The 25682-nt window shown below is 41.5% G+C and overlaps 1 protein-coding gene across 1 annotated transcript in view; it reads right to left on the bottom strand.

The window, feature by feature from the left end:
• The window catches only part of LOC105464111 (tRNA guanosine 2 -O-methyltransferase TARBP1), an 87768-nt gene that overhangs the window by 9493 nt on the left and 52593 nt on the right, over positions 1-25682 (bottom strand). Inside the window, exons 21-25 of the mRNA XM_011711782.3 lie at positions 21514-21624; positions 18932-19081; positions 11236-11322; positions 6458-6654; positions 1880-1961 (exon numbers count right to left, since the gene is read on the bottom strand). Of these exons, the coding sequence (XP_011710084.2) occupies positions 1880-1961; positions 6458-6654; positions 11236-11322; positions 18932-19081; positions 21514-21624 (627 nt within the window). The remainder of the gene's footprint in view (positions 1-1879; positions 1962-6457; positions 6655-11235; positions 11323-18931; positions 19082-21513; positions 21625-25682) is intronic.

Here is a 25682-nt window from a genome sequence, read left to right as displayed (position 1 = left end):
CTTAATTATTAATGATATATTCTCCAAACTATTACATCTGATCAAACTATATACTTCCATTTATATCTTATAGCAACTGTCTATATATATTTCTCATCTTCTCTGAGAAATTAGGGGATTAATTTAGGGAATCCCTGAGAGGAGAAAGAACTTGTACTCTGGTACTTCTAACTGTGTGTAATAAAACAGTATGCGCCTAATAAAAACAGTGTTTCAGAAGTAATCAGTTCTAATGATGGACAGTATTTGGATAACTGCAATTTACTGATAACTAAATACCTCCAAAGGCAATCAAGTTCAAGCTCTTTTCATGACAAGTCTTTTACTCCCGTACCCATTAGATAAATTCACAATCTGAATTCTGGTTTGACTAATATAATTAGTTCTGTGACATTAGGCAAGTGATTCAGCCTTTCTTGGCTTCAACTTCCTCATTTGTAAGATGAGGATAAAATCAGATTACAACAGCATATTAAAGTGTCCGTGAAAATGGCATAGTCTGACAGCACTGTAAACAGTCATTGCATAAGCAATCCCCCTTTGCTTCCCTTACCTACTAAAAGAAATGAACCAGAAAAATAACCAACAGTGAAAAAAGTACACAGGAAGCAGAGGTCCAAGTAACAGGCAACTTAAAAATGAAACAATACTCTTAGCAGCAATGCACATGTCTTCATGAAAGGCTTTAGAATGAATATGGTTTTCTTCATGCTAGCCGTATCTGTGCAAACTTAAACTGGCACAATGATCACAACGACATGTTGATTAAGGGGGCATTAAGTACAGCTCCAAATACATGAAGAGATACAGTTCTTGTGAACAATTCAGCCATTTTATTTACACATATGGTTTTAATTCATTTCATGACTGGAGAATACATCATAAAACATATGAGAGTGAGGTGGTCAAAGGCAAGGATGAGGGAGGGCAGAAGGGAGGCAAAGGACTTACTCCTATTGGAGGACTGAATAGAAAAAGGTTGACTTAACCCTAGAGAGTGACTAGAGGAGTCCTGCAGAAAGATGCGGACAAAGCATTTGGGGTGCTAAAGAACACAGAGCAGAGTATATTAAAATCTTTGAAAAATCCTAAATGATATTTGCAGTGAAGCAGCAGAAAATACACATTAGTGTTCTAGGATGCATATCTCACAATATATAGATCTATACTTTTTTAAAGATCAGTGTATCAATAATCTTAGTAGTCTACCAAAAAAATTGCTTATGCACAGTAGCTTAAGTTACCAATAACTTATACGTTCTTCAGAGGAAAAGCCCTAGGTCAATGATTTAAATTCAAGGGCGGCACATCATAATTACAGATGAAAAAGGGAGAAGGCAATGTCTAATGATTTACATATTGAATTAATTTACATGTTAATCATAATAAGCATGTTTATGGTTCTTACAATTATATAAGCACATTTTGTTACAGTCAATGAGGGGATGTATCATTTGCTATACAATTTTCATTACCCAGAACCTAAAAACTGCCATTAACAAGAGTATATCTTTTTGTTCTTTCATTAACAATGGGCTTCAGTACAATGAAATCTCACCTGCACAAATGTTCTCACTCATTTCCTTTTAATGTCAGAACAGATTTCTGTTTAGTTAAATATTCCCTTCCATGTTTACAAGCCAGACACTGCCTGAGAAATAGAAAGTGAAAATGACTAGCCAATTTTCACTGCTTAAGAGTGAAATGAAAGCAAGTCATCTGCATAAAGTGACAAAGTTAAACTTAGAGCTTTAAAATGTTAAGGTGATGTTTGTAAGCAAGAAAAAACTTTACCCTAATCATAACCCTTCAACAAAAGCAGAAAGGATTCAAGATTAAATATACAGTAGAGAATTTACAAATGATATTCTCTACTCACCTCTAGACAATAATCCTTGAGTGGGTGAAATGTTGCAAAAAAGAAATGCTCTTGAATGCGCTGCCAATTCTTCTTGGCATTCCTAAGGATTAAAAATATGGTATGAGCCACAGACAAATCAAACAACTCTGGTGAGGGGAGAATCAATCAGATATCTTAAAAAGGGGCTGCAGAGTTGAGAAGGAACAGAAAATTTTATGAACTTTATCCTAAGATTGATACACACCTCTCCAAAATCAATACATACGTTAAAAACTGACACTTACTACATTTCACATTTTGAAGTGGAACCTTAAACCTGTGTCTGGCAGAAAACTCTTTTTCCAGTAGAGAAAACCATTACATAAAAGTCACTTTTTCTACTCCAAAGACTCATACCACACAGCCACGCTGTACCCACTTTCACAAACCAAACAAACTTACTATGAGCAGGGTTTAAATTTTTAAAACATCTGTTGTCAAGTTTATGTTTTAAAAGGCAAAAAAGGTAGGGATAAAAGTTATACAATATGACAGGCAGGTTTCAGATGAAATTCATGATCATCAACCCATACACTAAGCAGCAATTTCAAGACATTTTTCTCGCTAGATCACGCTCCTGCTCCGGCCAATGTATCTTCTTCAATCCATGGAGTTCCTATGCCTTCCCCGACCCTCTCACTATCAGCAGACGGCCATGCCTCACACATCACAGGAGACAGGAGCGAGAGACCCTCTTCCTGCCACCTCCTTACCCACTGTCCTCTCTTCTCCTTCACTTTCAAGAGTCTCTTTTCAAAGGGCAATCCCCTGCCCCACAACAGACCCCATTCCCCTGGGTTCTGCCGTATCTCCCCCAACTTCTGCATCTCCCCTGTTCTCTATTCTAGCCTTTCCTTCAGCCTTTTCAAAAGGGCTTTTATATCTAGTCTTAAAAAACAAAACCAAACCTTATCAAAGTGTCCATCAATAGTGGACTCGAGCAATAACCTAAGGCACAGCCACACGATGGAATATTAGGTAGCTGTTAAAAGAAAAGCCAGTTTACTGGGGTTTCACCTTTGGTGGGAGAAGGGAGGAAGGAGACTGTCTCGTTTTTATTTGATGGCTTTCTGCAATGTTCAACTTCCTAACTATGAATATCACTTAAAAACAACTAATGTTACCAAAAATGAAACAGAAGCCCTCTTTTGACAGCACCTCCACCACTAGCTGTGGAACTTTCTAATACAAGAAATTTCTAAATAAGTTGACTGTGTCTTACCATCCTCATTACCCATTTTTTGAAAAATTAAAAGACATGAAATATTTTAAATATTCCAAATATTCAGGTCAACAAAATTATAGACACCAATAAACCTACCACTCTGATGTAATATATGTTAATGTATCATCCTATCCACATTTGGACTGGGTTTTTTTGTACTTGTTTTTGTTTTTTGAGACAGGATCTTACTCGGTTGCCAGGCTAGAGTGCAGTAGTGCAATCTCAGCTCACTGCAGCCTCAACTTCTTGGGCTCAGGTGATTCTCTCAGCTCAGCCTCCCGAGTTGCTGGGACTACAAAAGTGCATGCCACCATACCCGGCTTTTTTTTTTTTTTTTTTTTTTGTATTTTTATAGAGAACAGAGTTTTCCCATGTTGCCCACACTGATCTTGAACTCCTGGGCTCAAGCAATCCACTCATCTTAGCCTCAAAGTGCTGGGATTACAGGTGAGAGCCACTGCACCTGGCCCCATCTTGGACCTATTTTAATGTGGTTTCAATCCCCTAACTATGCTATCGTATGGCTCTTGATAATCCAGCAAATACTTTAGGCTCTTATTTACCTTACCTCAAAGCCTGTCCATTTCTCTGGCCCTCGACTAATCTCATACTAATCTAAACCACAGTTTTCCTCCCACTTTCTCTTGCTCACCTCTGATCTGCTCTTCACACTTTAAATAATGCAAAAGAAAACCGGATGATGTCATTCTCAAGTTTAACTTTTTGCTGGTTTCCCAATTCACTCAACATCAACCCAAGCCCAGTCCTGGTCCCCTCCATCTTGTGGCTGCTCTGTTCCCTCCCTCAGCCAGACCAGGCTTGCTTTAGTTCAAGCTCTGGGCAAATCAAGTGGGGCTGGGCATTCCCAAACACTGTCTTCTCCACAGAAATCTCTTTCCTTCACTCTTCGTTGACCTAATTCCTATTCACGCTTTGGATTTTAATGTAAACATCGTGTTACTCAGAAAGGCTTTCCCTAAACCACCCAGACTGAATAGTCTGTGTTTCCTCATCACCACATATACTTTTCTGTGATTTATTTTAAAACTTTTTAAAAAATTGCTCTGATTTCTTGGCATCTATTCCCATCTGACTGTGAGCCACACGAAGAAAGGGGCTTCATGTACCTGGCTAACCCCCAGCACATAGTCTTGCGCCTGTCATAAGCCGATCCCAAGGAGGTATGTTATCACAGAACAGAGGTGGCTCAATGCCCAGCGTGCCTTATTTATTTATTTCTTTATGAGACGGAGTCTCACTCTGTTGCCAAGGCTGGTGTGCAGTGGTGTGATCTCGGCTCACTGCAACCTCTACCTCCTGGGTTCAAGAGATTCTCCTGCCTCAGCCTCCCTAGTAGCTGAGATTACAGGCGCCCGCCACCAGGCCCAGCTAATTTTTGTATTTTTAGTAGAGACATGTTGGCGAGGCTGGTCTCAAACTCCTGACCTCAGGTGATCCACCTGCCTTGGCCTCCCAAAGTGCTGGGATTACAGGCGTGAGCCGCTGCACCCAGCTGGATGCCTTATTTTGATTGGCTATATCTCCTACCTGGTACTGAGATTTTTAAAGTTATTTTTTAAAATAGCGTTTTATTGCTTAATAAAAAAATATGAGTATAGCCAGTTGCTTTTAGAAATCAAAACACAGCTATCAAGAATAGAATAGGATCAACAACCAGGATCAAAATGTCTCAATACCAAATAATCAATCACCATCTAAACATGGAGAAAACTACAAGCTGACAAATATCTACCTGCATGTTAAATTGTGGCAATTCCCTCAAACTCCCTTCCATTAAGGAAGGGCTGAAAGTCTATGGGGTAACTATACCCTCTGTCCCCTGGAGCAACTTTGGTGGCTTGAGTTTGGATTATTGCATGATAATGCAAATGCGATCCTGAGAAATATTAATGTTCAAATCTACACATGTAAACTCAGCCATGTATTTACTAAATAATAGGAAATACACCATACACCAAGGAGAAATAAGACATTTAAGGTTCCTTGGGAAGATCCAAGATTTCTAGTTTTCAGATGACAGTTGGAATTTTAGGGGTCCCTGGCAATGCTACAGTGAATGACTAATTTTGATGACCAGCCTTTGCTGGGCCAGGCATGGGGAGGTCCTTCTCCAGTACACAGAACTGTGCACACTGTACCAGGAGTCCATTCCCACCTCTGTCCCTCCTCTGGACCCCATCTCCCCACAGCTAACTCTCTTTTTCTCCTGCTATTCCCTTTCCCCTGTTTTATCTCAAGCTATTCACTTTTCTCTCTTCTCCATTTTAGTATTTATTTATACTTACCAAGTATCTTTCTCCCAAGCCCCTAAAACCTCCCTTACCCACTTAATGCCCAAATGCCTCTTTTCAACAAATGCATCAAAAGTCAAGGAAGGTAGAAAGGTACGTCGTGGCCAGGGAGGTACTCTCGCCCTGCCCCCATATGAAGCTACACAATGACTCAGTCTTATTTGTACCATGTACAAATAACTTGATGGTCACGGCCAAGACCTCTACAGGTTACTGGTTTTCCAAATGCTATTTCATTTGCTTATTATGCTGTTTCCAACACTTAACCATTTGTGTATATAAATTAGTGGGTGCTTTTTCAGCTTTTAGATGAACAATCTTTTATGTTGGTTGATATTGCTTGTGTCTCTAAAATTTAGAAAAAAAAATCCAGAATTCCTGGATGGCAGTAATCTATGATAATAATAAAAAGGCAAAACAGCGCCACTTCAGAGACGAGGAGACAAGCGCAGAGACCCAAAGGTGCTTATGACACTGCAGCCTGCTTCTGCGCCGTGACGGGTGCGGGGAAAGAGAGGCAGACGTGAGAACTCCCGTGAGGGCTTCACAGACACTGGGTCCTGCACCGCTCCCTCACCCCATCCACGTCACTTGCTTGATACTGAGCTTCCATGTATGATTTTGTTTGCGGAATAGCAGAGTTCTCTTAGAAAAGAGAAAAGGCTTTAGCTGTAACTAGTATAGCTGAGAGGTGAAGAGCATGTCTTTAAAGTCAGGTCGTGCCACTTCTAAGCAGTTCTCAAACAACAGAGGATGACATTTAGCTATACTGAAGAGAAACATGTAAAAGATTATTTATACAATAAAGGATTGAGGATAAAAGGGCAGTAAGAGGTCAAGGTGGAGCTGACAATGAACTGTAATCAACCACACCCCATAGTGGGCTGTTGACGCCTGGCCCAGTCTGAGCCCTCGATGCTCCAGCATGAGGATGTGGAAGGAGAAGCTGACGCGGCATGGGCACCACCCCCTCCCTGTGGGCCCTGCTGGAGGAGAGTGAGGGCGACGAGGGCTCCTTACCCTGCCCCGTGCATGCTTTCCACTTGATGGAGGCTGGATTCAATCACAGGAGTCAGGGCATCAAATTCTTCTACACTTAACACTTTACACACAGTCCAGAGTTTCTTAAGGGCGACTAAAGCATACAGTCGAACACTAAAATTGTGATTGAAGCACCACTGCAGCACAACAATAAGGGCTTGCTTCAGAATTAGTTTCTGAAAAGGAAGGCAAAAAATTCCTCAAAACACAGACACGGACCATTTTACTCTCACTTGTATGACACACAAAAAAGTATACGAATGATACAACTGCTCCTAGTAAAACTTCTTGCACTGGCTTTGCTACCAGGGCCTCTCATTCTTCCCTCCTGGACAAATTCGGCGCACTGGCATTTGCAATTTACTCAAGGAAAAACACATTCTCCCAGCTCTAGATTTCATTAATGCTGCAGTACGTTTTCCCCCATACTCTAATACCTGAGTTAACTTGAAAAAAGTACGTTTTATGCTAACCATTATACAACCACAGTGTTTTTCAAATGGAGCCTCCATCACTTATCTTAATTTGTGCTGAAAAAGTCAGAAATAGTCTTCAAGAGTCCCACTTCTGATGGCTTGAAAATGCTCCTAGAGCAAGATGCCACACAAAGTGCTGTCCTCCTCCTCGCCACTGATTTCTGAGCTACTCTGTCTTCCCTAATGGTGATCCTGGACCCACAAGTACTGAGTAGTGGCAGGAAAATTAAGAAGTGAGGGGGAGGCTGGGCGCGGTGGCTCACACCTGTAATCCCAGCACTTTGGGAGGCCGGGGCAGGCGGATCACGAGGTCAGGAGATCGAGACCATCCTGGCTAACTAAAATACAAAATACTCTACTAAAAATACAAAAAATAGCCGGGCGTGGTGGCAGGCACCTGTAGTCCCAGCTACTCCGGAGGCTGAGGCAGGAGAATGGCTTGAACCCGGGAGGCAGAGCTTGCAGTGAGCTGAGATCGCGCCACTGCCCTCCAGCCTGGGCGACAGAGAAAGACTCCCTCTCAAAAAAAAAAAAAAAAGTGAGGGGGAAAATAATAAAACTGTTTAAATTTCCCTGTAGTCTTTTCCTGTGAACTTTAGTCTTCACACATATACTAACGAAGGAACCAGAAGGACCCAAACGTTTAATGAAATATCAGAAGCTATTTTGATGCTCCTACCAAATGCACTTCTCCCCTAAGGCTCATGTGCTCACCGGCTGCACCTGGCAGCCCAGTTTCTACTGACCAATGAAAAACAACCATATTCACAGAATAGTTTACCAAAGGCATCAGCATGGCTGATAACACACTTCAGTTACCTAAAGTTTCTCTGAGAAGGATAAAAACAGATACAAATAATCCTCTTTCTCTCATTCCTTTACTCAACACGTCATCAACATTTATCAAAGGTCAGTGACTGTACTGCCAACATTACAAAGTATGATGTTATGATATACACTGGTTTTCGTCCACAATTGCTGGCTTCTAACTCCCACAGCCCTTGTTACAGTCTTTTGTTATAACGATCCCATTTGGAAGGAAGTCACTTGTGCAGCCTACACTGAAGGAGTGAGAAGTCATACTCCCCCTCCTTCAGGGCAGAGCATTTATAAAAATTACTTATAATTTTTTTTACAAAGGATTTGTCTTGTCCGTCCCTTCTTTTTTTTTTTCTTTTTGAGACGGAGTCTCACTCTGTAGCCCAGGCTGGAGTGCGGTCGCGCGATCTCGGCTCATTACAATCTCTGCCTCATGAGATCAAGTGATTCTCTTGCCTCAGCCTCCCGAGTAGCTGGGATTATAGGCGTGTACCCCCATGCCTGGCTAATTTTTGTGTTTTAGTAGAGACAGAGTTTCACCATGTTGGCCAGACTGGTCTCAAACTCCTGACCTCAAGTGATCTGCCCGCCTTGGCCTCCCAAAATGCGGGATTACAGGCGTGAGCCACCGTACCTGGATTCATTTATTGATTCAATCATTTATTTGTATCAGTGTGGGCTCGAGGATATTTGTTTTATTCTTTGGGTTGTGATCCAATACTGCTTTATTTTGTCGCTCACACTGTTTCAGCTTTAGCCACTGGGAACACCTTCCCTCTGCACTCCCACCTCACATCACTGTGTGTACGTGTGCCGTGCCTTCTGACTCTACAGGATGCTCCACCAGGCTCATCTTGTATACTTTCTGCCCTAGTTTTAGAATCAGCTATTTCTCCAGCGATCCCTGGTTCATTTTATTGGAGAATGGTGTTAGCAACCAAGATCTTGGACCTAGGTATACATTACTTGTAAATGAAAAAAACAACCCACTATAATTCTCCATAGGGAAAACAGTGCTTCCTATGGAGCCCACACTCAAAAATGTTGGTACTGCCAGTGATCGCTTGGCTGGGGCCTTCAGGACTTAAATGATGCTTTCATATACATCAGTGTAAAAAGCCCTGCTCGTGAATTCTCACGTCCCGCTCATTTTATACAATGAACAAGCTGACAGGACAATACACAACTACGAGCATAATTCAGAAAAGTTTTTTTTTTCTTTTTTACTCTTAGAGGAACACTTCGTGCTCTGATCTTGAAACCACCATTGCAAAATTGTAACTGAGGTGGGGAAAGAGATCTGACCTGACCAACTCCATCTTGCTTCTAACCTCCAAGCTGTCCTTGTTCATTCCTGGATGTAGGCTGAACTAACTTTGGGAGGAACTTATAGTTTAAAACAATGATAACAGCCCTTTCCCAAAACAAACCTCCTACTTGTCTGGGGACTAGATTTTCTTTGTAGGACTAACAAATTAGCCTCAAGATTAGAAATAATGGTTTAGGAGTCTTGTAGCTAGAGGCTACAAGATTCTGACCCTCCCTAAACTGCTCCTATGTCAGTGCTTGAGATATTTTGCAGACCCTGCACTTGATGGACCAGCTGGCACCACCCAGGTCGATAAACTGGCTCATCTGATCTTGTGGCCCCCACCCCGGAAATGACTTAGCACAAGAGGACGCCTCAATTCCCTATGATTTCATCTCCAACCCAACCAATCAACACCCTTGACTCACTGGCCTTCCCACTCCCACCAAATTATCCTTAAAAACCTGATCCCCAAATGCTCAGGGAGACCGATTTGAGTAATAATAAGACTCCAGTCTCCTGCACAAGCAGCTCTGTGTACTCTTTCTCTGTTGCAATTCCTGTCTTGATAAATCGGCTCTGCGTAGGCGGCGGAAAAGGTGAACCTATGAGCGGTTACAACCTCTGTCGTGTGTGACAACTGCTTTGAATCGTTAATTGCTCAGTACAGGTTAAGTACGCCGCTTTGAAGAGAATGGAAAGTCTTAAGTGATTGCTTCCAAGAAATCAATCCTACATTTATCTAGGTAACAACGGACTTTACATATCAGAAATGAAGAGACTGACAAAGTCAGTCAGTTTGGCCTTTTCTTAGGTATGTCAGGTCAGTTTTTTTTTTTTTTCCTAAGGTGTTGAAGTAGAAATTATTCCATTCTACTAATTAGTGCTCCTTTTTGGATGTTTCGAAAATAAAAAATAAATCTAAAATATGTAATATACAGCAAGTACAAAAAGGGCTTGATGGAAAAATAACATGCTATTTTTACCAGATCTAACATGAACATCTCCTAAGTTCATTTTCAGAATTTGTCTAAACTATTCTTAGGCTATTCATCTACCCTGCAACAGGACAATGTCTGCTCTGTTTTAGCTTTCTCAATAGATCGTAAACAAATCTCTTTCCTGCACATATTTAAAAGAGAAAGACAACATTTGTTGTCTTTGAATGAATATTTGTTTATCTGAAGGCCAGAGCCTTCTTGATCTTAGGAAAGGTGTGTTGAACAAGTTTTCCTGGAACTGTAACACACTGCCATCTGGCTGATACACACTGGAAGACACCATCAATTTAGAAGTGTTATCATGATTTTAGAGGTTAAAATGCGGTGTGGAGAAAGGCCTGTCTTAGAATGGATGAAATAGGTTAATACAAAACAGACCACTGTTTAAAAACCAGAACACTGAAAAATTCTAGGAAAGCTTATTTTCCCTTATATTTTTATGGCACTTTCAACACTTAAGAACACTATTTCAATTAAGTTTTCTCCTAGAGTTTATAGTGTATCAGTACATTCTTCTCTGTGGATGCAATAATACAGAATCTTATTGCAAATCTTACTGGCAGGTTCTCCTAAATTCTTCAATGGTTGCCATAGTGATTAACCAAAATTAGTTAGGATTTCTGCTTATCTGTGTGAGAACTTACTGGGGAAATTGTTCTAAACCTGAGAAACATGAAGCAACTGTACTGCACACTCCAAATGATGCCAGTCACTTTATATCACCTTCAATTACCCAACAGCTTTTAATAGTCTGGCCCTAAGTTTCTTTGCATGAGCATTTGTTAAATAACTACCATTCAGTCAAAGAATGCAGTAAGGGAAGTCCTATTTAAAGAATCCTAAGTAATTCTAATCCTAAGAATTATAAATAATTATTAATTTTATACAAGTATCAACAAAAACTTACCCAGTAATTTGTCTATAAATTTGGTATGTACTCATGCACACCTCAGTGTGTATGCATGTAAATGGGTAATTCCCGTTTACTGGGTATTCGTGTCTAATACATGTGCACATTAGCAGGGCAGTGGAAAGGAAAGGGAGAAATTGCAAAAATCACAGGAGTGCTCTACATATAAAAAATTGGTACAAATAATATAAAATTATTTTTTTATAGTCAAGTTTAAATTCTTACAAACAACTTAAACTCACCTTTTCTGGAATGTTTTGAGTAACAACGTCCAAATGTGATGAAACTGCTAAAAATGTACAAATGCTTGTTTTAAGATTTTCTTCTCCCTGAAAAAATAATCAGATAAATATTCATTCAAAGCTTACTGTAAGCCATGCGCGTGCAAGGCGCCGTGCTGGACTCTATGAGGGCCCAAGACGGGAGGCCGCCTCTTCCCTGGAACAGCCCAGGGTCTGGGTGGGAAGGGGGCTGCAGTGGCAGGCGCAGGACTGAAAGCAGAGGAATAATTTCCTAGAGCCACATGCCAGTGCACAGAAAAATCAGCAGGTCACATAAAGTACTGAATAACTCAACTCTAAGAACAGCGGGCCTGGGCACAGTGCCTCACGCCTATAATCCCAACACTTTGGGAGGCTGAGGCAGTCAGATCATTTGAGGCCAGAGGTTTGAGATCAGCCTGGCCAACATGGTGAAACGCCGTTGCTAACAAAAAATATAAAAATTCACTGGGCGTGGTAGTGCGTGCCTGTAGTCCCAGCTACTGGGGAGGCTGAGATGGAAGAATTGCCTGAATCCGGGAGGCAGAGGTTGCGGTGAACTGAGATCATGCCACTGTACTCCAGCGTGGGCAACAGAGCGAGACCCTGTCTCAAAAAAAAAAAAAATGAAGTACAGTGTGCCCCATGTATGCGTGGGTTCTGCATCTATGAGTTCAACCACGGATGAAAAATATTTAAATAAATAAAAAATTTTAAAAACACAATTAAAAAGTAATACAAATGAAATTTAAAACTGTATAACAGCGATTTACATCACATGTACATTGTACTAGACATTGTAAGTAATCTAAGATTATTGAAGTACATGGGAGGATACACGTCAGTTACATGCAAATACTATGCCATTCTAAATAAAGAACTTGAGCATCTTCAGGTTTTGGCATCCATGGGGGGCCTGGAACCAATCACCCAGGGATATCAAGGGTTGATTACAGGTAGCAGAGCCAAGGGCATGCTCACTTCAGGAGAGGCGAGGCCTTCAGGATGGGAAGGACTGGCCTGGAGAAGGAGCAGGAAGGTGAGAGAACAGATAAGTGAATAAGAACAAAGACACAGAGGCAAACTTAAGGGAAAGGCAGCAAGAGGAGATAAAGCCAGTTTGGCAGGGAGTGACAGAGATAAGGCTCAAAAGCTAAATGGAATTATACTACAGAGGCTTTAAAAAGCTATAGCAAAAAACCTATATAAGACTTAATCAGCTATCTTAGGGAAAGTTTTTCAAAAAGACTGTTCAATTGGAATCTGGAAACTTCTGATTCCAGTTGAAAAAGACTGTTCAACTGGAATCTGAAACTATTATTATTCCATAATAATAGTGGTTTGGAATAATACATTATTTTAGTGATAATAAACTGATAAATGCCAGACAGATTGGAAAGAAAAGAGCATATAAGCAGAAGACCAGTTTGGAGACCTCTCCAAGAGGCAAATCAGATGATTATTGAATTCCTTTATTTAATTAACAGTTACTGAATGTCTTCTACATGACAGTTACTATAGAAACAAGTTCCTATAACTTAAAAATCTACTGGAGAAGAAAAACACCAAATCAGATTAAAGTTCTAACTTTAAGCAATACTATTTATGTGCTATGAAAACCTAAAATTAGGGGATCTAAATACTTGGGGAGGTAACTTCCCTTAAGAATGACAATATAGGCTGGGCGCTGTGGCTCATGCCTATAATCCCAGCACTTTGGAAGGCTAAGGCGGGCAGATCACAAGGTCAGGAGTTCAAGACCAGCCTGGCCAATATGGTGAAACCCCATCTTTACTGAAAATACAAAACTTAGCTGGGTGTGGTGGTGGGCACCTGTAATCCCAGCTACTCGGGAGGTTGAGGCAGGGGAATCATTTGAACCCGCGAGACGGAGGTTGCAGTGAGCTGAGATCGTACCACTGCACTCCAGCCTGGGTGACAGCAAGATTCTATCTATAATAATAATAATAATAATAATAATAATAATGACAATATGGGCCAGGTACAGTGGCTCATGACCAGCCCGGGCAACATAACAAGACCTCACCTCTATAAAAAATTAAAAAAAAAAAAAAAATTGGCCACACATGGTGGCATGTGCTTATAGTCCCAGCTGCTCAGGAGGCTGAGGCGGGAAGATCATTTGAGCCCAGTCATTCAAGGCTGCAGTGATCTATAATCGCCTGGGTGACAGAGCAAGACTCTGTCTCAAAGACAAAAAAAAGAAGACACATGAACTGAGATGTGAAGGGAGAGAGAGTTAATCTAGATAAAGGGAAGAAAGAAGACCGTTTTGTGTAAAGGGCACAACATGTGCGATAGCCTGAAACCAAAAGGACTAGTGATAAGCAGGAAATACTGAAAAGGTCAGTGTGGTACTCAGTTATCTCGGGTGACCCCCAGTCAACCAACCCTCCCTATGCATGACCGATGTAGGCCCCTTCCACCATAGCAGGGATGGTCATGTGATTTGCTCTGGCCAATGAACATTAGCAAGCCTGAAGCACCCAGAGGCTGGATGAGCACTTGCCCATCAGGACATGTCCCCCCCAACACCCCCGTCGGCGGAATGCTCATTCTTGGAGAACTGAATATAAAGAGGTCCAGCTACCCTGCTGGAGACATGGAGTGGGAGCGATGCCCAGCCAGCAGAGCTGCTCCTGCCATTGCAGCTGAGGTGACAAATATGTGAGCGAAGGAGCCATTTGGAAGTCCCAGCCCCAGCAGACATCACAAGTAGCAACACTGCCCAGCCAGGCCCAGACAACACACAAATCACGAAAAAAACCAAAACACTGTTTAGGCCGGGCGCAGTGGCTCATGTCTGTAATCCCAGCACTCTGGGAGGCTAAGGCAGGTGCATCACTTGAGGTCAGGAGTTTGAGACCAGCCTGGCCAACATGGTGAAACCCCATCTGTACTAAAAATACAAAAATTATTTAGCCAGGTATGGTGGCGGGCACCTGTAATCCCAGCTACTCGGGAGGCTGAAGCAGGAGAATCACTTGAACCAGGGAGGCAGAGGTTGCAGTGAGCCGAGATTGTGCCATTGTACTCTAGCCTGGGCAACAAGAGCGAAACTCAAAACAAAACAAAACAAAACAAAAAATATTGTTTACACCGCTAAGCTTTGGAGAGTTCTAGCAACGGAAAACAGACAACCAGTGTGCCTCGTGTAGTAAACTGAGAATGGACCACACAGAGAAACTAGAGAGGAAAGAGGCCTAAGACCATGCAAGCCTCACAGGACACTCCGAGGAGCGTAGTCTTCGTCCTGAGAAGACGGAAGACACTGTCTTCAGCGGGCGGGGTCACCTGTTGAAATTCTCACCGTGGAAACCCTGCCTGGGCTTCAGGGTGGAGAGCAGATGGAAACAGAGCCAGGAGTGGACGTAGGAAGCCCAGTGAGGCAGCCACTAAAAGGGATGACAGCAGTGTAGACTGAGATACAATGGCAGAGACAGACAAGAGAGAACTCAGAAATATTCAGGCAGAAAGATCAGGACCTGGTCACGAATCAGACACAGAGCATGGAAAGTGTCAAGGTTTCTGGTTTGTGCAAATGCATAGATAGCGGTAGTATTCACTAGAGTAGGAAGAAGATCAAGTTTGAGGGAAACAAGGCACTCAGTATTAGACATCTACGTTTTAGATGATTTAGTCTAAGGGAAAATAATCTACAAGGAAAACGTCTACAGCAAGGGTCAGAAAACTTGTTCTGTAAAGTGCCAAGCAATAAATAAAAACATGGCTTTGTGGGCCACACAGTCTCTGTTGCAATTGTTCAACTCTGCCACGTTAGCACAAACACAGCCACAGACAATATGAAAATGCATGGGCATGGCTGTGTTCCAATATAACTCTGCCAGGCCAAATTTGGCTGTAGCTTGCCAACCCTTGATCTAGAGTCAGGGGAAGATGTGTGGCATACAATACAAATGAGTAAGTCATTCACATTAAGCAGTATGTGAATCCACAATATAGATAAGACTGACTATAAAAATAAGAAAATCAAAAAAAAGCCTAGCCCTAGAGAAGCACCACCATTTAAGAGGTGGGCAGGGAAGGAAAAGCTGGAAAGGACACAGAAAAGAGGGCAGGAGGGACCAAAAAAGTGTGTGTCACTAGAACTGAGGATAAGAAAATGGTCAGCAGCATGCAGCATGTGGCTGAGAGAAGACGACAAAGGCTGACACTGACTCGTGGAGGTCGCTCTTGACTCCTGCAACAGTGTCTTCTGAGAAGTGACTGAACTGGAAGTTGGTCCACCATGGATTCAAGTGTGGGGTTGGGGAGGATGTGACAAAAAAAGGCCGGGCGCAGCAGCTCATGCCTGTAATCCCAGCACTTTGGGAGGCCAAGGCGGGCAGATCACCTGAGGTCAGGAGTTCAAGACCAGCCTGGCCAACATGGTAAAACCCAGTCTCTACTAAAAATACAAAAATTAGTCAGGCGAGGTGGCGAGCACCTGTAGTCCCAGCTACTCAGGAGGCTGAGGCAGGAGAATTGCTTAAAGCTGGAAGGCGGAGGTTGCAGTGAGCTGAGATTGCACCACTGCACTCCAGCGTGGGCGACAGAGTGAGACTCCGTTTCAAAAAAGTAAATAAAATAAGTAAATTTTAAAAAATAATAAAACTCTGGAACACAGGCACCTCTTTTAGGAAGTCTGACAATGAAATAGCAGAGAGCCAGGGTGATTAGAGGAGAGGGACGAGAAAACAGCCGGTATAAATATCCACAGAAAATGGATACAACTCGAGCCTGTTGAAAAGCCAATGGGACCACTTGGTTAAGGCGAGACTGAGGATAGAAGACAGGCTGATAGCAACAAATGCCTAAGAAGACAGGAAGGAAGAGGGCCAAAGACCCAGTGGAAGAATTACTCTGGCACTGGAGAAGATTCTACTTCTTTACAGTAAAAGGAAGGAAGAAATCTCAGATGGATACTGACATAGGCAGACTTGTCTGATTGCTCTTGAGAAGATATAAATATTCCTAAGTGGCAACTGTTATTTTCTCTAAAAAATAAAGGGTAAGGTAATTTGCTTTGAATAAAGGAAGAAAAGGGTGTAGAGGACAACTGCCCCTTTCTTTGATATCTATCCTGAATCCCCTTCCAAGTTTAGGGAATTCTTCCATCTTATGAGTGTTGGGGGACACTGAAAAATGCCAGATATTCGTCTTCCCAGCCTCCTTGCCACTAACAAGAAGGCACTTGACCTGGTTCCAAAGACCCCAATTCTGATTTCTAAATTGAGAACTTACAACTTAGAGGAGTAGAGCTCACAGAAAACCCTCCTCCACAGCAGGCAGCAGAGACAGCAGGTACACAGTTAGCTATGGCAAGGCCCTGCTGAAGGCACCGTGTGTCCAGTGAACCAGCTCTCTCTGGCCTGCCTGCGGCTGCAGTTCTGGAAGCCACTGAGCCTCCCCTGTTCCTGCCAATTTTCCAGGTCTGATTCTGTAGCTTTCGTGGCATTCTGTAAGCTACCTACTACTCCCCTCTTCCCCACTACCTTTTTTGAATCCCGTTTTGATTCCGTCAGCAAAAGCTTCCTTTGCCTACACCAAACACTCTGACTCATGTCCACAGGTAAAATCAGATTTGAAGAGAATATACAAGGCCTAATGACAAGTGAGAGGCTGAGCTAAGCAAATAAAAGTAACAATTGGCACTACTGTGGACGGGAGCCCAGGAAGTTTTGGGGGTACACCAGAACCAACCTGCCCTTTGTGAGAATTCCTGGGGCGGTGCTAACCCATTTGAGAGTTGACATGAACAAACTACATTAATAAGGCTATGGATCTAAAAATCAATTCAAGGAAAAATAACAGAATCTCTTTCTTCATTATAGGAACATGAAGATGAGCCAGAGGAGCATGGGAAGAGGTGAAAATTTTGAGACGGAGTCTCACTTTGATGCCATCTGGAGTGCAGTGGAGCCATCTCGGCTCACTGCAACCTCCGCCTCCCTGGGTTCAAGCTATTCTCCTGCCTCAGCCTCCCGAGTAGCTGAGACCACAGGCATGCACCCACCCCCCACCCCCGGCTAATTTGTGTATTTTTAGTAGAGACGGGTTTTCACCATGTTGGTCAGGCTGGTCTCAAACTCCTGACCTCAAGTAATTCTCCCGCCTCAGTCTCTAAAAGAGTTGGGATTACAGGCATGAGCCGCCATGCCTGGCCAAAGCATTGTTATTTCTTAGTGGTGTGACGACTGACTTAATCGTTGTTTTCTTCATCAGGGTAAAAACCCCAACCTGTCTTTTGGGATTATTGTGAGGCTGCTGTTTCTGCTGCTTATGGAGACACCCAGGTTTTAAGCTAGGAGACTGGGAGAATAAAAGACATCAGAAAGGGGAGCCAATTTTAGGGCCAGATGCTATTACCAGTTTAGTTTAACACAGGGTGAAGTTTGGTGATTATGGAAAGGCCCTGCAGGTGGCTAGAGAAGTAGGGACCGGCGGAGATGGGCTTTAGTATGCTAAGGGAGCACAGAAAGAGAAGCGGATGGGTTAACCAGCAACTCTTCAGATAAAACCAAGCATAAGGGTTGGGAGAGAGAAGGAAACATGTGAAAGAAATAGAGAAGTTATCAGCACAACAGGAAGGGAATTATGAAGCTGACCGCAGTGTGAGGATCAGCTGTGAAGAAAGCCACCACCAACGCGAAGGCGTGAAATTAATGCGGGGAGTATGGAGGAAAAGAGAAAGGCTGTCTGCAGCTCAGATGAAATCCCTGAATGATCACTGTTGAAAATGGAGTGGACCGCAGTGATTTGAGGAAGGTAAAGATCACACATTGAAGTTTAACAGCAAAGAAAGGAAGACACTGGATGAGAGCTGGGTGGAGGAAAAGTCAACAGAGCAAGCGTGAAGAATTCAGTGAGGTCCCAAAGGAGACACAAATAGGTCACAGGGGATAGATGTGAAAAAAAGAATAAGGATATCTCTCCTGAAATAGGAAGAAATGGAGAAAGAGATATTTTGAGGAAGGCACCTCCATTTTCACACAAAGTGGAAGACAAGATCATCTATTATGAGAGGGAAAGGTGAATTTGGGAACCAAAAGAAAACATTCAAGATTTAGAACTGATAACTCAGAAACAATTTGCTATTTGTCAGGAAGCCAGCAATGATAAACTCTATCACTAATTTTAGTATCAATTCCTTAAAAATGATTTTCAATATATGAGAAATGTTGGAAAGCAATTAGGGGAGTATGTGAGGGTACAGATGAAATAAAAAAGGAAATGAACTGATATTACTTCTATTCTTTCTACTTTGATTACGTTTGAAATCTCCCAAAACCTTTTTTTTTTAATTTTAAGGAATGCAATTAATTCCTCATCATTCATATTTCTAAGATCAAAGACACTGCTTGGTAAATAAGAATACAGAAGGCACCTATTTCCCTTACTTCTTAATGACAAATGCCCTTTCCATCTTCATTTTGTTGCATATAACAACTCTCAGATAAAAACTATGAAATACTCAAAATGAATGCCAGGGATTTCGGTCTTCTGAATTAATTCAGATCTTGCAAAACATAACTTATGATGTCAATACATTAGCGCAACTGAGAATCGAAAACAACTATTTAAGTGAAACAAATCCCCCAGCACTGTCAAAATCATTTCTTAGTTTAAAAAAATATTTAAAATGTTCTTTACTTACATAAGAAAAACAATCCCAGAACTTTGGAAGAAACTGAGGGAATTTATGAAGAATCAATATAATAATCCATTCTATAAAATATTTTATGGATGCTTGATTGTTGGTGAAACCAGCCTGGAAAATCCTGTCAATAATTCCATTCAAGAAATTCTGAGAAAAAAAGTTCAGAATTAAACAGTAAGTTATTCATTTTAATTTAAAAATAGTCTCCATTTAAAATAAAATAGCTTAAAGTTTTTATCATGTTATTTATTGAATCTACAATTCTCTGAGCAAAGACTCTAAAAACTACTGATTAAAATATAATGATGAAGTACCTTCATTCAGTACTTTATAATTTACCTGGACATCAGCTCTATCTATAAGGAAGATTATTCATCACCTGTATTTTTGCAGGGAAAGGAAAAGACTCAGAAAAGCTGAAAAACCTTCCCAAAGTCACATACCTAGTAAGTGGAAGAATTCAGGTTCAAATCAAGATCTGCCAAGATGCCAGGGCTTAAAACTTGTAATAAGGGATGGTCCAGAGACTGAAGTCAGCAGGTGGGAAACAGCATCCCAGAGGGGCAGGTCTCAGGCCACTGAGCCCTCTGTTCAGGCTCCTCGTCCTCCTGCCCTCATGGTCTGTGTGGCCCCACAACTACTGCACTGTTCTCTGGCTAAGACCCTGAGCTCCAAAATCATCCCTCCCCCTTCCACCCTCTCCTCTTCAAAACCGCGTTTCTATCTGGGGGACCGAACCTATCTCAGTAACAGATGAAAAACAATACCTGCTTATATAAGCGTAGAAAAGCAATATGTAGGGCTGGGCGCGGCGGCTCACATCTGTAATCCCAGCACTTTGGGAGGCCGAGGCAGACGGATCACCAGGTCAGGAGATGGATCCTGGCTAACACAGTGAAACCCCGTCTCTACTAAAAATACAAAAAATTAGCCCGGCGGAGTGGCGGGCGCCTGCAGGCCCACCTACTGGGGAGGTTGAGCCAGGAAAATGGGTAAACCCGGGAGGCGGAGCTTGCAGTGAGCTGAGATCCGGCCACTGCACTCCAGCCTGGGCGACAGAGCGAGACTCCGTCTCAAAAAAAAAAAAAAAAAAAGTTAATAGGTATTATGTACAAAAGAAGAAAAATCTATCTTACAAGAACTTCTACTTGGTAGAAAAAGAGCAGAAGGACTCATCTGAAGCCCTGAGATAGTAAAGTAGAGCATGTATTTTGTAGTTAGGCTTGATTTTGAATTCCACCTCTATCATTCACCACTAGCTGTGTTACCTCTCACACAGGACATCTGACCTCTCTCAACTGCGGTGCTCTTGGAGGCAAAATGAGAATATGTATGGCCTACCTTGGAAGACTATTATGAAGATTAAACAAAACCATAAGATATAACAGTTTACAACTCTGAGCTCCATAACAGACTGCTAGGTTTCCTTCTCCTTGCAGGTGTGCATGCTCGGGCATTTCCTCACCCTCCGCAACATTACCTTTCTCTCTAGGAGGCCCTCTCCATTCTAAGAAAAACATGTTCTCAGTAATCTAGTTGAGCATTTCTAAAATGTTTCCTTTTTTAATGCATCCTTATGTTTAATGACGTACTTTAAATCAAATAATACAAAAAGACCTATGATGAAAAATAGCAACCTTCCCCACCCCCCACATCCAGCAAAACTACTCCCTGGAAGCAATTCTTTTAGCTATTTCCTCTTAAATTATTTCAAATAGTTTTATTTGAATATACTTACATACTTACACTGTTACTGAAATGTTTCTCACAGATATAAGACTTCATAAGATTGTAAAGAAAGAGGCTAGTATATATATATATATATTTTAATTCTCTCACACATTTAAAAGAAGGTAGGGAGGACAGTAGGAAATTTTAACGTCTGAAGGATTTTTTTGCATTGAAAAATGTTTTTAAAAACTGCATGAGTCATATACCATCACTTTCTCATAATGATGATCTATTTTCTCAACAGGAATATTAAGCAAAGATGGTCAGAAAAATCAGATTGTCCGTTCAACTGTTTCTTGCCTCCTCAGGGAAGAGAAAAGATAACTTTGGATAAAGATACTTTGTTGTAAGAGACTTGGCCTTTTCCTTAGCTGGTTTATGTCATCATACTATTCATGAAGTTAAGGGCAAGGAAACCCACCATGTGAAACATTATTCCCATCCCAAACAATACAATTTGTCTGGTTTCTACAGTACAGATAATCCAAAATAGTAACACTCCAAAATAACGTACCTACAGAAAAATAGGAGTTAAGTATTTGCATTTTCTAATCAAATGGCAAATCAGACTTATTTAAACAGTTAAAATGTCACATTAAAATACCGAAGGGAAAAAATATTAAATGGGGCCATGTAAACCAACTTCTAACTTATTTCTGCAATACCTAATTGCCTTGGTATTCTCTCTGTTAATAAAAACTTTTGAATAACTTCAATGTGAAGAACTGAAGTATACATTTTAAACATTATCTTTTTCAATTTTAAAACGGTATATGACAGTTTCTGCAAAATGGTTCAGTCATGAAATCATATGCTTCAAAGGTATAACTATAACAAAAATCTGATACCTGATCGAGTCTAGGGAAAAGTACAAGCAGAGTCTGCCATATGCGGTTTTTCACTCTGTGCTGTAGAGAATTCACATAGTAGCGTTTTTTGGACTTGGACACGAATTCATCCTGGAAAGGAGAAGGGAGGGAGTCAATATGAAATTATCTACTGAATTGGTGATTAATGAAAAAAATCAATGACAACTTGAAACGTAAGAGGCTTAAATTAGGTACAGGGGCTCTTTGTTCCCCCAAAAAGCAGGAGGATGAGAAAAAGAATTGCACCTTAAAATATTTCAAACATTGACATTTTGGGCTGAATGATTAAGAAAAATAAAAAAATTTTTAAATAAAACACTTCAAACACTGAACTTAGTTGCTTTTGTTTAACATACGTGGTTTTTTTTGGTTTTTCTCTTTTTTGAGATGGAGTCTCATTCTGTTGCCCAGGCTGGAGTGCAATGGCGTGATCTCAGCTCACTGCAACCTCTGCCTCCCAGGTTCCAGCAATTCTCCTGCCTCAGCCTCCTAGGTAGCTGGGATTACAGGCACCCTCCATCACGCCCGGCTAACTTTTGTATTTTTAGTAGAGATGGGGTTTCACCATGTTGGCCAGGCTGGCCTCGAGCTCCTGACCTCAGGTGATTCACCTGCCCCAGCCTCCCAAAGTGCTGGGATTACAGGCATGAGCCATGGCGCCTGGCTATGTGTTTTTAAAATTAGAAGAGGGGCCGAAAAACTGGGAGCTATGGGTTCCAGGGGTGAGAAGAGATTGAGATACTGGACTGATATATACTGATATATATTGCCATATATTACCATGTACCTCACAGGCACATCTCACCTTGTGCCCCCGTGTGATATTCACATTTGGAATACTGTTATCTACATCTGATGCAAACACCACTAAGAAAGAAGCCACCCCAGTACGAGACAGTGCGAGGCATCTCTATGCATGATGTGTCTCTAGACACAAGAAAATGGCAGCACTGAGCCTTTCGTAGTAGCAGAGAGCTCTCCCTGGCTTTTCATGGCTTGTGCCACCTAAATTCAGCCAGCTGCAAGATTTGCTTTTATTACCATAACTATTACTGCTTTGGCCATAAAGCAAGATGGCACTGAAGAGTATATCAACATCCTCAAATGTCTTAAAGGTGAAAAGTCATTCACCACCTCCAAAACCATTTTCACATAATGTAGATGATCCTCTTCTACTTTGTAACTTCTCTGACCTTTCTTCTTCCATAATCTCATTCTCTGCATTTTAGTGTATATAAAGTTTCATGTCCATAGCTAAATTAATATAGATTTTAATGACTCCCAATGATGTAAAATCTTATAATCTCTATATAATTTCTGTTAAGAAATTTTCTTCTGATATAGGTGTGTTTAAGTTTCATATACTGCTCAACCTCAATGCAACTAAAAATGGAACCAGTAGGGTGGATCACTCATGCATTCAGGAGAAGCATCTTCATGTCAAGAAAGCTGCCCTTAGGACCTCACCAAGTCACCATCCTCAACTAGAAGTTGAGAATTCTAAAATTCCCTTTCAGCTCAAAATCTTCTGTCCTACTTGTTCCACTCAGTGTGCTCCTTTACTCAGAATATCTTTTCTCTATTAGTCTGTTTAACTTGTGGCCGGGTACTACTGAAGAAATTAAAAATCACCAGCCACAACTGACTACATTAAAAATATGTATTCCACACAATGGAGTACTATTCAGCCATAAAAAAGAATGAGATCCTGTCATCTGCAACAACATGGATGGAACTGGAGGTCATTATGTTCAGTGAAATAAGCCAGGCACAAAAAGACAAACTTCGCATGTTTTCACTTATTTGTGGCAGCTAAAAAATAAAACAAATTGAACTCATGGAGACAGAAAATAGAACGATGGTTGCCACAGAGGCTGGAAGGGGTAGTGGTGGTAGGGGGAAGGTGTGGGATGGCTAATGAGCATAAAAATATACTTAGAATGAATAAGATCTAGTATTTGATAGTACAACAGGGTGACTACAGTCTACAGTAAGTTATTGTACATTTTAAAATAACTAAGAGTATAACTGGATTGTTTGTAACATAAAGGATAAATGCTTGAGGTGACAGATATCTCATTTACCTGATGTAATTATTACATATTGTATGCCTATATCAAAATATCTCATATGCCCTATAAATATATACACCTACTATAGACCCACAAAAATTAAAAATTTAAAAATATGCATTGCAGCTGTTTCTGGGCCTTCATGATTGCTAGACCAGTAGTTCTTAAACTGTATCAGCTCCAGAATCACAAGGACTCATAAAAACAGAGTGCTGGGCACCACCCCCAGAGCTTCTGATTCAGTAGACTGGGGCAGGGCCTAGGAATATGTATTTCTAACAAGTTCCCCAGGGATGCTGTCGCTGCTGATCCAGAGACCACACTTTAAGAATGACTGCGCTAGACAAGCATTTTGCTTTTTCAAGTCTGTTTTCCAAAGCAGCTGCACTGTTTTGTATTCCTATTAGCAACGCATGAGGATTCCAGTTTTGCTACATCCTCACCAATGCTCGTCATTTTTAGTTTGTTTTCTTAGCAGCCATCCCAGTGGGTACGAGTGGCTAGTATTTTGCCTGTGTGATTATTCCTGGCCTCTCCCTAACTGTCATTTTTCTCTCTCTACTGGATCGTTTCCTTCAACATAGAAACATGCTCTAATTATCTCCCATCTCTAAAAAGCCCCTCTTTAACTCCAGGTTCTGCTCCAGGAATGACTCCTTTTATTTCCTTTATACCCTTTCTAGGGTAAACTCCTAAGAGAATCCATACTCACTGTCTCCACTCGCTCAACTCCCATTTTCTTCTGAACCGGTTCTATCAGGTTCTCATCCCAGCATTTCACTGAAATGCCTTTGTCGCGGTGACTGAGACAGCTGAAGCCAATGGCTAGCCTGTGGCCTCCTCGTCCTCCATGCAGCACTTCCTTTCCTCACTTGGTCTCCGGACAGTGTCCCCTCCTGGCATCCTCATTAATTCATCCAGAGCTCAGCCCAAATGTCACCTGATTAGACCTTCCTGACCTTTTTAGACCTTTTTTTTCTGAATTTTTTTTCTTTTCTTAGAGAAGTAGTCTCACTCACTGTGTTGCCCAGGCTGGTTTCAAACCACTGACCTCAAGCAATCCTCCTGCCTCGGCCTCCCAAAGTGCTAGAATTACAGGCATGAGCCACCATGCCTAGCCCTGACCCACTATCTAAATAGTTAAATACATAACATGTATTTTTGTTCTGATAGAATTCCCATACCCAGCTCCCATCACTTTAAACTCTACTCATCTTTTAGAAAACCAGTAACATACTATTTCCTCTGGGACATCTTCCTTGACTCCAATGCTACAGAGAGGGAATTGTTGCATAAAAACTATTTCCAAGGTTTTATATAATAAAGCTGACGTGCTACCTTCAGAAAAACAGAAGTACGATGAACACTCCTGTTTTAACAGAGGGACTGGTATGAGTTTGGTAGTCATCCATACGTCCACACCAAGGTCAGAAAGGTAACTGTATCTGTCATTTAAACATACATGGGGAACAGAGCACCATGCCCAACTCTTCCCCTTCCTATTTAACTTGTCCCCAGATTTATTAAACCTGTTCTTCGGACACTATAATGTTCATTTAGAAATGATTTAGCAGGCTCAAAAACAACCTAGCTGGATTGTTTTTATCTGAATAAATAAGGAATTTTCATCGATCTTAGACAAACATCACACACCCAGATCTAGAAATAACAATACATTACAATGGAAGGAAATCCTGGGATAATCTTTCACGGGTTCTCAAATCACAGCGATCAATTCCTAACATTTGAGGCCATTTTCTCAGTTTTTACTTTTTCATTCCATTTCTTACAGAAAGCAACATATGAATATAGCACTGAAAACATAACTGGGGCCAAGCACAGTAGCTCACACCTCTAATCCCAGCACTTTGGAAGGCCAAGGCAAGAGTATCACTTGAGGCCAGGAGTTTGAGACCAGCCTAGCCAATATGGTGAAACCCTGTCTCTACTAAAAACACAAAAATTAGGCCAGGTGCATGGCTCATGCCTGTAATCCCAGCACTTTGGGAGGCCAAGGCGGGTGGATCACCTGAGGTCGGGAGTTCGAGACCAGCCTGACCAACATGGAGAAGCCCC

The sequence above is a fragment of the Macaca nemestrina genome, chromosome 1 (genome assembly GCF_043159975.1).
Source record: "Macaca nemestrina isolate mMacNem1 chromosome 1, mMacNem.hap1, whole genome shotgun sequence".
Lineage (NCBI taxonomy): Eukaryota > Metazoa > Chordata > Mammalia > Primates > Cercopithecidae > Macaca > Macaca nemestrina.
The sequence above is the reverse complement of the archived record's forward strand: the minus strand, read 5'-3'. Positions and strand labels throughout refer to the sequence as shown.